Below are 16,251 nucleotides of genomic sequence, written 5' to 3' on the forward strand. Positions count from 1 at the left end.
GAAAGAGCGGCAAGAGTCTGTGGAGGGTTGTGATCGGGGTTCTCGAGAAGCAGGAGTTCAGGGCCAGGGGCCCAGGGGCAGCACAGGCCAGCCCACACTGCGATATGTGTGAGCACTAGGTGTGTGTAGCAGAGCAGGTCTCCAGTTGTCTTGGATAACCCTTGCCACTGGACCAAGACCTAGCTCTGTCAAGCCCGTGTGGTGGCTGGTGTGCAACTGCCACCACACGTTAAAAAAATCCACGCACAGGCATCTTCCAACCTTCAGGCTTTCGTTCAGGACCTGGAATACTAGATCCTTCATTGAAACACCTGTGAACTCATCCTTTTTTGGCGTAGAAGCAAGTCATCCTCGTTTCGAGAAACCGCCTATGATGATGATGAGAGATGTCTTCGCAAGTAAAACCAAGTTATGTCCAATCTGGTGTCATTGAGACCCAAAATGCCACTGTACCTGACCATTTATAGGGAAAGCTTGTAACATCTAAAACATAAATATATGCGATTAAGGCTTATTTTTCATATAAATTTGGATATGCCGTGTCCTGATCTTGACTGCGAATGCCCACTTGGCCTTATTCGGGACGGAACATGTAGCTACTCCCAAAAAAGTGAGTTTTGTTAGCCGGAGAAAAGCTGGTGCAAGGAGTGCCTATGCTGTGAGTTCACACTTCCCCAGCACATATATGGCATGCTATAAGATTGAAAACTAGAAGCTGATACACAGTCACTTGAGGCATTCTGGCCTGCAGAAGGACAGGATTGGGCACCACTGCAGCAAAGTAATACAGGGTGGAGAAGTGGACAGGATCTCCAAAGATGTGGAAAGAGCATTACCAAATGTAACTATTGGCCTCCATTATTCGGGGTGAAGGCAGCTGGCACACAACAGGTTACAATAGCATGGGGGAGGTGGATGCCTGAGACCCAGCTGTACTGCTGCAGGTGATCACTAGTCCAATGCTAATTGAGCTAACTTCATATAATGTCGGCTAGGGTGAGAACCGGAAGGTAGCCCGGTTTAGCTGCCGGGTTTCAACCAAGCAAAGTGAGAGGAACAGTAAGTGTGTCGTTATTTGCTCCCCGCTGTGCCCCTCTCCGATGAAGTTAACAGTGTTGGTGCTATCAATCTAGGAGGAGGCCATTCCCAATTAATTTCTAGCCTCAAAGATATCCAAGAGGAGAAAATAGAGTGGAATCAGACTGAGGAAATGTGTGCCCTTGTAAGAGAAATTTGGCATTCGAGGTACCAGCGGGACAAGGGTTAAAGTGCTGGTTCCTGCACCGACCCATAAGGAGGTAAAAGGCCCCTCTTCGGCCTTGCACATTCCAGTACCAAGGCTTCAGATGTTATTCATTCAATCTGTACCAGGACATTAGATAATATTCCGACAGGATACGATGCGAGAACCTAAACAGACATTGATAAGACCTTGTGAAGAGGCTCGAGGCAGACTCACAGAGACCAAGGAGAATCAGCAAATTTTAACTTGATTAAGTCATCTTAGTAGAGTCCAAGGCTGCCTTGGGGTCTGTCAATCCAAAGTATTACTGCTAAGGTAGCCCAACTAGAGATCGGTGAGGGTCGTACCGGGGGGTGAAGGGGTTTGTGAAATGTATAAATGATGTGTGATTTTGCTACACGAGGAGCATCTCCACTCACAGGCGGCTGTGATGAGAGGTGTTCCCGGACGTTCGTAATTAGAGATTGTTACACCTTGCTATCCGTCTCTGTTTGCTAACTTCGAGAACTGTTACGTGGGTTGGGGCGAGCGTCGACCCTCTATATCAGGGGGCCCACTCGTGGTAGGAGAATCCTTCCAGTTTTCCCTTAACCCTGATTGGAGGATAAAAAATCCACAGAAAAAAAGCAGAATTTACAAGATATATTTTGTTGCTTCTAGTAAACAAATATTGCATCTTAATAACTAAATGATTGAGGGTGGCAATGTAGAGTGGTTGTGAATTAGCAGATTGTTTGAAAACCCAAATCATTTTTCCATTAAAGTCAAAGGAAAGAAAAATTGTGAAAGATGTGAAACGGGCTGCCGATTCACTACCACCCATTTTACATTATCAAACAGTGTCAAAGTCGACCCTTTTTCTTTCCTTATTGTTCCCTGTTAACCATTTGCTCTGATTGGTCACGTGACCAATCAGATTGCAAATCCAGAAGCAGGAAGTGGCCCTTAGAATTCCCAATCCACTCCACCTTCAGTTGCGAACAGTGTAAGATAGGAGCCATACCTGTTGCTGCATAGACAGTGGTGGTGCAGAGTGAGAAGGTGCAACTGAACATTGTGAAAGTTTCACTGGAGAGCTGTGGACAAAGTCTGTCGATAGAGACTCCAGGATGTCATCTTCGGTCATATTCTGTGAAAACAATACAATAAAATGGAGTTAAACCTTCTCAAAGATACTTCAAGAACACAGATACAAAGGTCTCAAGTCCTCAATATTGAAGCACAAATTAAAAAAACGATTCATTAGCGGGGATAGCCTATAACTGCACTTTCCCTCCATCTCTTTAGGTTCTCACATGTCATGTTACCCAATGGAAAGGATGGAGGGGTGACCTCTGTCAAACCCACTTCTGGAACATGCAAGAGACAGTGGTGGATAATCGCACAGTTCTGTCCTTCTGATGACCTGTACAGTTATACTGTTAGACCTGTACTTTATGTTTACATAAAACATCGCCGCTAACACTGGTAATCGCAGAGAGAATAGCAAGAATAATGGTCAGCACCTTACTAAATATATACAACAGTGAAATAATGAGATGTCATTTTCTCTAAACGGAATTGAGTTTAACCATGAGTTTTTGACGAGTGAAATTCCCTTTTCTCATCTCGGATATTTTTCATGTTGCAAGTACTTTTATGTTTATCTTATCCGCCTGCCCAGCAGTAAGAAGGAAGCCACACACACTCACCATATTTGTTTTTCCAAACCTTAGAATGTGAGAGTTTGGGGTCCTCCAAACTCTGGCAATAACTGGAGTATCACTCTGATCATAACCCTGGCATTAAGTGAAGAGTTATCCTTCAACAAACTTCCACCACTGCCTTTAATATAATAAGGGCATAAATTGTCAGTGGTTTATGGAATGGTGACCTGAAGAGTTTTACTGCAGGGAAGTAAATACTCCTTCATAAACAAAAATATTTGAGCTTTACCTTCTCTGTTACCTTTGGTTTTGTTCCTTGATGAGTGGAGGGAGAGGCCAGTTTGCCTTTATCCTGTTGCAAGAAACAAACTTCATCAGATTCTTTTTTGGGAATCAGAATTATTTATAATTCAAAGCCGCTGGTAAAACAGCAACTGAAATATGGCAAACTACTTCAGCATTCTACAGCACATTGACGTTTGACGTCAGCGTGAACCTCATTTGTTCAATAAGTTACACTGCAAAGGCATTTTGTGATTATGTAGCGGGATTAATCAACGGAGGGCATTGGTGTGCACTGGTTTCAGTTGAATTTATTCAGCAATTTTTATTTTGTAATTGTCAGAGTCCTTATGACCTGTGATATCTGCATCATTTCTACCGTTGCAAGACAATGTAAGCGTTTTTTCATTACATTAGACAGCTGTGAAAAAAATTGTCGATGTTCTGTATATGGATAGATTTTAAAAATACAAAATTATTGAGACATTTATTGACTTGGCTCAAAGTGATTGTTGGACTGAACCTTAGGATCAGCTTTCTCGTTAAATCTGTAATCAGGTGGTATTGATCCTTCAGTTTCTCCCACTCGTTCAGCTTTCTTCTTAGTAGCATCTGATTCCTGAAAATATGAGAAATAAAATTATTCAAAACCAAAATTCACAGAAATATTGAGATTGAATGTCCAGATTCTGTGCTTCAGTAAAATGATAACTGGAATTAAGTGAATCAAGTCAACATTTTGGAAATTATTCAAGGCACTGAAAAAGCTTGCTGTAAAAGTCAATAGCAGTTGAAAGGGAAGGCTCTGAAACTCCCTCCCTCAGCCACTGCCTCGATACCTCTCTTTCCTCCTTCAAGATATTGCTTAAAATCATTAACCAAGCTGTTGGTCATCTGCTCCAATAGCTCATGTGGCTCAATGTCAAATATTGTTTGATAACGCTCCTGTGAAGCGCCTTGAGACGTTTTACTGCGTTAAGTGCGCTATATCACTTCAAGTCGTTGTTGGATCGGGACAAGACAGTGCTACCAACAGCCCAATTCCATGTGTATTATAGCTCCACCAAGAAACAGAAGGACATATAATGCAGTAATACAGTAATCTTATTCAAAGACAAAGTATTAAGAGACAATTTTCATTTGTACCTTCACTGCAGGGCCAGTGTATTTCGGAGCTGAATTGTCCGGTGCTTCTGATGGGAGTGTTTGTGCAAGCAGGTCAAGTGCATCGAGATCCTTTCAAAATAAAAGACATGTTTTCATTTTCTGACACACCTCATCTGAAACATATTCTGACAGCAGCGAAATATTTACTGAAAAAACAACCCAAGCAATTGTGAGCAACGACACTGGGCGTGGGCAGTAAGATAATTGTGACGTTAGTTTCTACAACCTCCGGTTGGAGAATATAAAATCTGTTTTTGTGAATGAATCTGTTTTTCACACATGTGGGGAAGGCAAAGATCAAACCGTTGTGCTGATGTTTGGAATAAAAGACTGGGAGCGTTGTTGAGTGTTACTTCTGCTTCTGGAAGGGTGTGATGGGATTATCCTTGAGGCCTGCATCTGGATAAAGTGTGAGATGATTTTGCTGAATTGAATGATGAATTTTGCAAACATGGGAAACACAGGTTGGGGCAATGGAGTTAAGAATCACTCTGTGATGATATCTGAAAGGTATTTGATGAATGATCTGAGGTGTCCGAAATCAGTTTGTTTGTGCAATTCCTCTGCTGTCATTGGTGGTTGCTAAATAATTCACATTTTACTCTTTTTTCACTTACCTTTCCACTACTTTGACTTGCAGAAACTGATTTCGCTGTCGAAGGTTTCAGAGGTGCCTTTGCAAGACAGAAATGATCATTTCAATTATTTCAGTTTCACTTGTTTGTCCTCAGCTACATAATGGGCTGGATTTTTGGCTTGTACATGTCTCTGTGTTCGCCCCGGAGGGGTGTCAACGGAGGCGCTAAACTCTTCTGTGCGGGCAGCCTGCTTCCAGCGCCCCGCCGGGATTTTCAGTCCCGGTTTCAGAGGGGGACGGAGCATTACCGTCCGATCCGTAGCGCTGTGTAGAGCGCCTGTGAAAGGGGCTGGTCCGAGCTGTAGCAGCTGCAGTGAGGTAAGTAACTGTCTGTTGACGTCAGTGTGATTGTTTTTTACTTTATTTTTTTCGCGATGTATTTTGAGGTGGTGCGAGTTATTTATTGGGAATGTTTTTCCTGGGTTTTTTCAGGATTTTTTTCTCCTCCCCAGGCCTCTCTTAGAGCCGCTCCTTGGCCAGCTGTTCGGCTCGGGATTGTCACTTGCTCAACCTACGACCCAAGACAGGCGTGCAATGTCTCCCTCAGTGCTCCGCCCCAAACCCAGGGCCCAGCTGCCAAATTTTGCTGACTGAGGCGCAAACTGTTTTCGGGCACAAACTTCATCGCCCTTCCTCCGAAATCAGCAAAGCCGAAAATCCTGCCCCCGCGGGTTTCCAGAACAATTTCTACGACTTTACTTTAAGACCAGAAATGTGATATATCAGTTGTAATCTTAAATTACATTTGAGTTCAAGCACACAAGCAATATCTTTCAGAACTCTGTGAAATGGATTAAGATGTCAACCAGTTGACAAATCTGAAGGAAAGGGGATTCACTGCAATCTGTAAACCACTGCTGTTTACAGCATGGACTATGAAAGTTACTAATTGCTTTGATTGATTTTACACTACAGTATTAAGATTAAACTGGACAGCACTTTGTATTATTCCATAAGCACACAATTCCCTCAGATTTTGATGTTGGCTTCTCCATTTGAACAGATCATATTCAAACTCTTATTTTGATAGGAAATATACTTGCGACAGTGGTAAAGCAATTAACAGCCATTCCTTATATTCTGGCAGGTCCGAAAACTGCAATTTGATATTTTAAATTCCCATTCCACTTTTAGTCCCAATCATGTTCCCAACTCACTGCCTCAACACTTTACTTCATGCCTCATCTGCAAAAATGGCTTCAGTAAATTCAAGTGAAGAGCTGTGAAACAATCCTTCACTTATTTCGCTTTATACCGCAGTAGCAATGTCATTATCCCATTCTGATGCTGGCATGACAACACACTTGGGATTAGAATGAGTGCTAGATGTCTTCGCTGTGGCTCAGTAGGTAGCACTCTCACTGAGTCATAAGGTTGTGGGTTCAATCCCACTCCAGGTGATTGGAGTGTGGGCAGATACAGCAGGAGCGAAGAGATCGGGGTGAAGGAACAGCAAGAGACTGTGGAGGGATGTGATCGGAGCTCATGAGAAGCAGGAGTTCTGGGCTAGGGGCCCAGGGCCAGCCCGCATTGTGATATGTATGAGCACTAGGTGTGTGCAGCAGAGCAGGTCTCCAGTCATCTTGGATAACCCTTGCCAGTGCACTAAGACCTCGCCGAGACCTGTAAAACGGCCACCACACGTTAAAAAAATCCACGCACAGGCATCTTCCACCCTTCAGGATGTAGTTCAGGATCTGGAATATTAGGTCCCTCATTGAAACACCGATGAACTCATCCTTTTTTGGCGCAGAGCGAGTCATCATTGTTTTGAGGGACTGCATATGATGATGATGAGATGTCTTTGCAAGTAAAACCAAGTTATATCCAATCTGGTGTCATTGAGACCCAAGATGCCACTGTACCTGACCATTTATAGTGAAAGCTTGTAACATCTAAAACATAAATACGTGATTCAGGCTTATTTTTCATATAAATTTGGATATGCCGTGTCCCGATCTCGACTGCGAATGCCCACTTGGCCTTATTCGGGACGGAACATGTAGCCACTCCCAAAAAAGCGAGTTTTGTTAGCCGGAGAAAAGCTGGGGCAAGGAGTGCCTATGCTGTGAGTTCACACTTCCCCAGCACATATATGGCATGCTATAAGACTGAAAACTGAAAGCTGATGCACAGAGTCACGTGAGGCATTCTGGCCTGCAGAAGGACAAGATTGGGCACCACTGCAGCAAAGTAATACAGGGTGGAGAAGTGGACAGGATCTACAAAGATGTGGAAAGAGCATTACCAAACTTAACTTTTGGCCTCCATTATTTGGGGCGAAGGCAGCTGGCACAGAACAGGTTACAACAGCATGGGGGAGGTGGATGCCTGAGACCGAGCTGTACTGCTGCATTGAAACATAGAAAAATAGAAAATAGGTGCAGGAGTTGGCCATTCGGCCCTTCGAGCATGCACCACCATTCAATATGATCATGGCTGATCATTCACCTCAGTACCCCTTCCCCGCTTTCTCTCCATACCTCTTGATCACTTTAGCCGTAAGGGCCACATCTAACTCCCTCTTGAATATATCCAATGAACTGGCATCAACGACTCTCTGCGGCAGGGAATTCCGCAGGTTAACAACTCTCTGAGTGAAGAAGTTTCTCCTCATCTCAGTCCTAAATGGCCTACCCCTTATCCTAAGACTGTGTCCTCTGGTTCTGTACTTCCCCAACATCGGGAACATTCTTCCCGCATCTAACCTGTCCCGTCCCGTTAGAATCTTATACGTTTCTATGAGATCCCCTCTCATCTTTCTGAACTCCAATGTGATCACTTGTCCCATGGTAATCGAGCTAACTTCATATAATGTCGGCTAGGGTGAGAACCGGAAAGTGGCCCGGTTTAGCTGCCGGGTTTCAACCAAGCAAAGTGAGAGGAACAGTAAGCGTGTCGTTATTTTCTCCCCGATGAAGTTCACAGTGTTAGTGCTATGAATCTAGGAAGAGGCCATTCCCAATTAATTTCTAACCTCAAAGATATCTAAGAGAAGAAAATAGAGTGGAATCAGCCCGAGGAAATGAGTGCCCTGATTGGAGGATAAAAAATCCACAGAAAAAAAGCACAATTTACAAGTTATATTTTGTTGCTCCTCGTAAACAAATATTGCATCTTTATAACTAAATGATTGAGGGTGGCAATGTAGAGTGGTTGTGAATTAGCAGACTGTTTAATAACGCTAAATTTTTTTTCCATTGAAGTCAAAGGAAAGAAAAATTGTGAAAGATGTGAAACGGGCTGCCGATTCACTACCACCCATTTTACATTATCAAACACAATGTCAAAGTCGACCCTTTTTCTTTCCTTATTGTTCCGTTAACCATTTGCTCTGATTGGTGACGTGACCAATCAGATTGCAAATCCAGAAGCAGGAAGTGGCCCTAAGAATTCCCAACCCACTCCACCTTCAGTTGCGAACAGTGTAAGATAGGAGCCATACCTGTTGCTGCATAGACAGTGGTGGTGCAGAGTGAGAAGGTGCAACTGAACATTGTGAAAGTTTCACTGGAGAGCTGTGGACAAAGTCTGTCGATAGAGACTCCAGGATGTCATCTTCGGTCATATTCTGTGAAAACAATACGATAAATGTAGTTAAACCTTCTCAAAGATACTTCAAGAACACAGATACAAAGGTCTCAAGTCCTCAATATTTGAAGCACAAATTAAGAAAAAGATTCATTAGCAGGGATGGCCTATAACTGCACTTTCGCTCCGTCTCTTTAAGTTCTCACATGTCATGTTCCCAATGGAAAGGATGGAAAGGTGACCTCTGTCAATCCCACTTCTGGAACATGCAAGAGACAGTGGTGGATAATCTCATAGTTCCGTCCTTCTAATGACTTGTACAGTTATACTGTTAGACCTGTACTTTATGTTGACACGAAACATCGCTGCTAACACTGGTAATCGGAGAGAGAATAGCAAAAATAATTGTCAGTACCTTACTAAATATGTACGACAGTGAAATAATAAGCTGTCATTTTCACTAAACGGAATTGAGTTTAACCATGAGTTTTTGACGAGTGAAATTCCCTTTTCTCATCTCGGACATTTTTTATGCTGCAAGTACTTTTATGTTTCTCTTATCCGCCTGCCCAGCAGTAAGAAGGAAGCCACACACACTCACCATTTTTGTTTTTCCAAACCTTAGAATGCGAAAGTGTGGGGTCCTCCAAACTCTGGCAATAACTGGAGTATCACTCTGATCATAACCCTGGCATTAAGTGAAGAGTTATCCTTCAACAAACTTCCACCACTGCCTTTAATATAATAAGGGCATAAATTGTCAGTGGTTTATGGAATGGTGACCTGAAGCGTTTTATTGCAGGGAACCAAATACTCCTTCATGAACAAAAATATTTGAGCTTTACCTTCTCTGTTACCTTTGGTTTTGCTCCTTGATGAGTGGAGGGAGAGGCCAGTTTACCTTTATCCTGTTGCAAGAAACAAACTTCATCAGATTCTTCTTTGGGGGCATCAGAATTATTTAGAATTCAAAGCCGCTGGTAATACAGCAACTGAAATATGGCAAACTACTTCAGCATTCTAGAGCACATTGACGCTTGACGTCAGCGTGAACCTCATTTGATCAATAAGTTACAATGCAAAGGCATTTCGTGATTATGTAGCAGGATTAATCAACGGAGAGCATTGGTGTGCACTGGTTTCAGTTTAATTTATACAGCAATTTCTATTTTGTAATTGTCAGATTCCTTATGACCTGTGATATCTGCATCATTTCTATCATTGCAACACAATGTAAGTGTTTTTTCATTACATTAGACAGCTGTGAAAAAAATTGTCGAAGTTCTGTATATGGACAGATTTAAAAAATACAAAATTATTGAGACATTTATTGACTTGGCTCAAAGTGATTGTTGGACTGAACCTTAGGATCAGCTTTCTCGTTAAATCTGTAATCAGGTGGTATTGATCCTTCAGTTTCTCCCACTCGTTCAGCTTTCTTCTTAGTAGCATCTGATTCCTGAAAATATGAGAAATAAAATTATTCAAAACCAAAATTCACAGAAATATTGAGATTGAATGTCCAGATTCTGTGCTTCAGTAAAATGATAACTGGAATCTAAGTGAATCAAGTCAACATTTTGGAAATTATTCTAGGCACTGAAAAAGCTTGCTGTAAAAGTCAATAGCAGTTGAAAGGGAAGGCTCTGAAACTCCCTCCCTCAGCCACTGCCTCGATACCTCTCTTTCCTCCTTTAAGATGCTCCTTAAAATCATTAACCAAGCTGTTGGTCATCTGCTCCAATAGCTCCTTGTGTGGCTCAATGTCAAATATTGTTTGATAACGCTCCTGTGAAGCGCCTTGAGACGTTTTACTGCGTTAAGTGCGCTATATCACTTCAAGTCGTTGTTGGACCCGGGACAAGACAGTGCTACCAACAGCCCAATTCCATGTGTATTATAGCTCCACCAAGAAACAGAAGGACATATAATGCAGTAATACAGTAATCTTATTCAAAGACTGAAAGTATTAAGAGACAATTGTCATTTGTACCTTCACTGCAGGGCCAGTGTATTTCGGAGCTGAATTGTCTGGTGCTTCTGATGGGAGTGTTTGTGCAAGCAGGTCAAGTGCATCGAGATCCTTTCAAAATAAAAGACATGTTTTCATTTTCTGACACACCTCATCTGAAACATATTCTGACAGCAGCGAAATATTTACTGAACAAACAACCCAAGCAATTGTGAGCAACGACACTGGGTGTGGGCAGTAGGATAATTGTGACGTTAGTTTCTCCAACCTCTGGTTGGAGAATATAAAATCTATTTTTGTGAATGAATCTGTTTTTCACACATGTGGGGAAGGCAAAGATCAAACCGTTGTGATGATGTTTGGAATAAAAGACTGGGAGCGTTGTTGAGTGTTACTTCTGCTTCTGGAAGGGTGTGATGGGATTATCCTTGAGGCCTGCATCTGGATAAAGTGTGAGATGATTTTGCTGAATTGAATGATAAATTTTGCAAATATGGGAAACACAGGTTGGGGCAATGGAGTTAAGAATCACTCTGTGATGATATCTGAAGGGTATTTGATGAATGATCTGAGGTGTCCGAAATCAGTTTGTTTGTGCAATTCCTTTGCTGTCATTGGCAGTTGCTAAATAATTCACATTTTACTCTTTTTTTCCACTTACCTTTCCACTACTTTGACTTGCAGAAACTGATTTCGCTGTCGAAGCTTTCAGAGGTGCCTTTGCAAGACAGAAATGATAATTTCAATTATTTCAGTTTCACTTGTTTGTCCTCAGCTACATAAGGGGCTAGATTTTCGGCTTGTACATGTCTCTGTGTTCGCCCCGGCGGGGAGTCAACGGAGGCGCTAAACTCTTCTGTGCGGGCAGCCTGCTTCCAGCGCCCCGCCGGGATTTTCAGTGCTGGTTTCAGCGGGGGACGGAGCATTACTGTCCGATCCGTAGCGCTGTGTAGAGCGCCTGTGAAAGTGGCTGGTCCGAGCTGCAGCAGCTGCAGTGAGGTAAGTAACTGCCTGTTGATGTCAGTGTGATTGTTTTTACTTTATTTTTTTTGCAATGAATTTTGAGGCGGCGTGAGTTATTTATTGGGAATGTTTTTCCTGGTTTTTTTCAGGTGTTTTTCTCCTCCCCAGGCCTCTCCCAGAGCGCTCCTAGGCCGGCTGTTCGGCTCGGGATTGTTGCTTGCTCAGCCAGCCTACGACCCAAGACAGGCGTGCAATGTCTCCCTCAGTGCTCCGCCCCAAACCCAGGGCCCAGCTGCCAAATTTTGCTGACTGAGGTGCAAACGGTTTCCGGGCTCAAACTTCATCGCCCTTCCTCCGAAATCAGCAAAGCCGAAAATCCTGCCCCCGCGGGTTTCCAGAACAATTTCTACCACATTATTGTAAGACCATAAATGTGATATTATATCAGTTGTAATCTTAAATTACATTTGAGATCAAGCACACAAGCAATGTCTTTCAGAACTCTGTGAAATGGATTAAGATGTCAACCAGTTGACAAATCTGAAGGAAAGGGGATTCACTGCAATCTGTAAACCACTGCTGTTTACAGCATGGACTATGAAAGTTACTAATTGCTTTGATTGATTTTACACTACAGTATTAAGATTAAACTGGACAGCAATTTTTATCTTTCCATAAGCACACAATTGCCTCAGATTTTGATATTGGCTTCTCCATTTGAACAGACCATATTCAAGCTCTTATTTTGACAGGAAATACACTTGCGACACTGGTAAAGCAATTAGCTGCCATTCCTTATATTCTGGCAGGTCCGAAAATCGCAATTTGATATTTTAAATTCCCATTCCACTTCTAGTCCCAATCATGTTCCCAACTCACTGCCTCAACACTTCACTTCATGCCTCATCTGCAAAAATGGCCTCAGTAAATTCAAGTGAAGAGCTGTGAAACAATCCTTCACTTATTTTGCTTTGTACGGCGGTAGCAACGTCATTATCCCATTCTGATGGTGGCAAGACAACAGACATTTCACACTTGAGATTAGAATGAGTGCGAGATGTCTTCGCTGTGGCTCAGTGGGTAGCATGCACCTCTGAGTCAGAAGGTTGTGGGTTCAAGTCCCACTCTAGGTGATTGGAGCATGGGCAGATACAGCAGGAGCGGCGAGATCGGGACGAAGGAGCGGCAAGAGACTGTGGAGGGTTGAGATCGGGGCCCACGAGAAGCAGGAGTTGTGGGCCAGGGGCCCAGGGGCAGCACGTTGTGTGTGAGCACTAGGTTTGTGTAGTAGAGCAGGTCTCCAGTCGTCGTGGATAACCCTTGCCACTGGACCAAGACCTAGCTCTGTCAAGCCCGTGTGGTGGCTGGTGTGCAACAGCCACCACACGTTAAAAAAATTCACACACAGGCATCTTCCACCGTTCAGGATGTAGTTCAGGACCTGGAATATTAGATCCTTCATTCAAACACCTGTGAACTCATCCTTTTTTGGCGTGGAAGCAAGTCATCCTCAATTCGAGGAACCGCCTATGATGATGATGAGCGATGTCTTCGCAAGTAAAACCAAGTTATATCCAATCTGGTGTCATTGAGACACAAGATGCCACTGTACCTGACCATTTATAGTGAAAGCTTGTAACATCTAAAACATAAATACGTGATTCAGGCTTATTTTTCATATAAATTTGGATATGCCGTGTCCCGATCTCGACTGCGAATGCCCACTTGGCCTTATTCGGGACGGAACATGTAGCCACTCTCAAAAAAGTGAGTTTTGTTAGCCGGAGAAAAGCTGGTGCAAGGAGTGCCTATGCTGTGAGTTCACACTTCCCCAGCACATATATGGCATGCTATAAGACTGAAAACTAGAAGCTGATACACAGTCACTTGAGGCATTCTGGCCTGCAGAAGGACAGGATTGGGCACCACTGCAGCAAAGTAATACAGGGTGGAGAAGTGGACAGGATCTCCAAAGATGTGGAAAGAGCATTACCAAATGTAACTATTGGCCCCCATTATTCGGGGTGAAGGCAGCTGGCACACAACAGGTTACAACAGCATGGGGGAGGTGGATGCCTGAGACCCAGCTGTACTGCTGCAGGTGATCACTAGTCCAATGGTAATCGAGCTAACTTCATATAATGTCGGCTAGGGTGAGAACCGGAAGGTGGCCCGGTTTAGCTGCCGGGTTTCAACCAAGCAAAGTGAGAGGAACAGTAAGCGTGTTATTTGCTCCCCGCTGTGCCTCTCTCCGATGAAGTTAACAGTGTTGGTGCTATGAATCTAGGAGGAGGCCATTCCCAATTAATTTCTAGCCTCAGAGATATCTAAGAGAAGAAAATAGAGTGGAATCAGCCTGAGGAAATGTGTGCCCTGATTGGAGGATAAAAAATCCACCGAAAAAAAGCGCAATTTACAAGATATATTTTGTTGCTTCTACGAAACAAATATTGCATCTTTATCACTAAATTATTGAGGGTGGCAATGTAGAGTGCTTGCGAATTAGCAGACTTTTCTATAACGCTACCAATTTTTTTCCATTGAAGTCAAAGGAAAGAAAAATTGTGAAAGATGTGAAACGGGTTGCCGATTCACTACCACCCATTTTACACTATCAAACAATGTCAAAGTCGACCCTTTTTCTTTCCTTATTGTTCCCTGTTAACCATTTGCTCTGATTGGTCACAACACCAATCAGATTGCAAATCCAGAAGCAGGAAGTGGCCCTAAGAATTCCCAACCCACTCCACCTTCAGTTGCGAACAGTGTAAGATAGGAGCCATACCTGTTGCTGCATAGACAGTGGTGGTGCAGAGTGAGAAGGTGCAACTGAACATTGTGAAAGTTTCACTGGAGAGCTGTGGACAAAGTCTGTCGATAGAGACTCCAGGATGTCATCTTCGGTCATATTCTGTGAAAACAATACGATAAATGTAGCTAAACCTTCTCAAAGATACTTCAAGAACACAGATACTAAGGTCTCAAGTCCTCAATATTTGAAGCACAAATTAAGAAAAAGATTCATTAGCAGGGATGGCCTTTAACTGCACACTTTCCCTCCGTCTCTTTAGGTTCTCACATGTCATGTTACCCAATGGAAAGGATGGAGAGGTGACCTCTGTCAATCCCACTTCTGGAACATGCAAGAGACAGTGGTGGATAATCTCATAGTTCCGTCCTTCTGATGACCTGTACAGTTATACTGTTAGACCTGTACTTTATGTTTACATAAAACATCGCCGCTAATACTGGAAATCGAAGAGCGAATAGCAAGAATAATGGTCAGTACCTTACTAAATATGTACGACAGTGAAATAATGAGATGTCATTTTCCCTAAACGGAACTGAGTTTAACCATGAGTTTTTGACGAGTGAAATTCCCTTTTCTCATCTCGGACATTTTTTATGCTGCAAGTACTTTTATGTTTCTCTTATCCGCCTGCCCAGCAGTAAGAAGGAAGCCACACACACTCACCATTTTTGTTTTTCCAAACCTTAGAATGCGAAAGTGTGGGGTCCTCCAAACTCTGGCAATAACTGGAGTATCACTCTGATCATAACCCTGGCATTAAGTGAAGAGTTATCCTTCAACAAACTTCCACCACTGCCTTTAACTTAATAAGGGTATAAATGTCAGTGGTTTATGGAATGGTGACCTGAAGAGTTTTACTGCAGGGAAGTAAATACTCCTTCATAAACAAAAATATTTGAGCTTTACCTTCTCTGTTACCTTTGGTTTTGCTCCTTGATGAGTGGAGGGAGAGGCCAGTTTACCTTTATCCTGTTGCAAGAAACAAACTTCATCAGATTCTTCTTTGGGGGCATCAGAATTATTTAGAATTTAAAGCCGCTAGTAAAACAGCAACTGAAATATGGCAAACTACTTTAGCATTCTAGAGCACATTTACGCTTGATGTCAGCGTGAACCTCATTTGATCAATAAGTTACACTGCAAAGGCATTTTGTTATTATGTAGCAGGAGGGCATTGGTGTGCACTGGTTTCAGTTGAATTTATTCAGCAATTTCTATTTTGTAATTGTCAGATTCCTTATGACCTGTGATATCAGCATCATTTCTATCATTGCAACACAATGTAAGTGTTTTTTTTTACATTAGACAGCTGTGAAAAAAATTGTTGAAGTTCTGTATATGGACAGATTTTGAAAATACAAAATTATTGAGACATTTATTGACTTGGCTCAAAGTGATTGTTGGACTGAACCTTAGGATCAGCTTTCTCGTTAAATCTGTAATCAGGTGGTATTGATCCTTCAGTTTCTCCCACTCGTTCAGCTTTCTTCTTAGTAGCATCTGATTCCTGAAAATATGAGAAATAAAATTATTCAAAACCAAAATTCACAGAAATATTGAGATTGAATGTCCAGATTCTGTGCTTCAGTAAAATGATAACCGGAATCTAAGTGAATCAAGTCAACATTTTGGAAATTATTCTAGGCACTGAAAAAGCTTGCTGTAAAAGTCAATAGCAGTTGAAAGGGAAGGCTCTGAAACTCCCTCCCTCAGCCACTGCCTCGATACCTCTCTTTCCTCCTTTAAGATGCTCCTTAAAATCATTAACCAAGCTGTTGGTCATCTGCCCCAATAGCTCCTTATGTGGCTCAATGTCAAATATTGTTTGATAACGCTCCTGTGAAGCGCCTCGAGAAGTTTTACTGCGTTAAGTGCGCTATATCACTTCAAGTCGTTGTTGGACCCGGGACAAGACAGTGCTACCAACAGCCCAATTCCATGTGTATTATAGCTCCACCAAGAAACAGAAGGACATATAATGCAGTAATACAGTAATCT

The 16,251-nt window shown here is 42.6% G+C and overlaps 1 protein-coding gene across 24 annotated transcripts in view; it reads right to left on the bottom strand.

Annotated features, from left to right (window-relative positions):
• Positions 1–16,251, bottom strand: part of cast (calpastatin) — a 212,746-nt gene that overhangs the window by 45,280 nt on the left and 151,215 nt on the right. For 19 of the 24 annotated variants that reach the window (XM_070884614.1, XM_070884619.1, XM_070884639.1 and 16 more), the window contains 13 exons: positions 15,665–15,760; positions 15,160–15,222; positions 14,227–14,352; positions 11,140–11,196; positions 10,500–10,589; positions 9,870–9,965; positions 9,352–9,414; positions 8,421–8,546; positions 4,956–5,012; positions 4,318–4,407; positions 3,695–3,790; positions 3,179–3,241; positions 2,247–2,372 (listed from right to left, as the gene is read on the bottom strand). In XM_070884614.1, the coding sequence (XP_070740715.1) occupies positions 2,247–2,372; positions 3,179–3,241; positions 3,695–3,790; positions 4,318–4,407; positions 4,956–5,012; positions 8,421–8,546; positions 9,352–9,414; positions 9,870–9,965; positions 10,500–10,589; positions 11,140–11,196; positions 14,227–14,352; positions 15,160–15,222; positions 15,665–15,760 (1,149 nt within the window). The remainder of the gene's footprint in view (positions 1–2,246; positions 2,373–3,178; positions 3,242–3,694; positions 3,791–4,317; positions 4,408–4,955; positions 5,013–8,420; positions 8,547–9,351; positions 9,415–9,869; positions 9,966–10,499; positions 10,590–11,139; positions 11,197–14,226; positions 14,353–15,159; positions 15,223–15,664; positions 15,761–16,251) is intronic. The other 5 variants (XM_070884722.1, XM_070884718.1, XM_070884626.1 and 2 more) reach the window with 4 other exon arrangements.

Source organism: Pristiophorus japonicus, chromosome 1, assembly GCF_044704955.1.
Source record: "Pristiophorus japonicus isolate sPriJap1 chromosome 1, sPriJap1.hap1, whole genome shotgun sequence".
Classification (NCBI taxonomy): Eukaryota; Metazoa; Chordata; class Chondrichthyes; family Pristiophoridae; genus Pristiophorus; species Pristiophorus japonicus.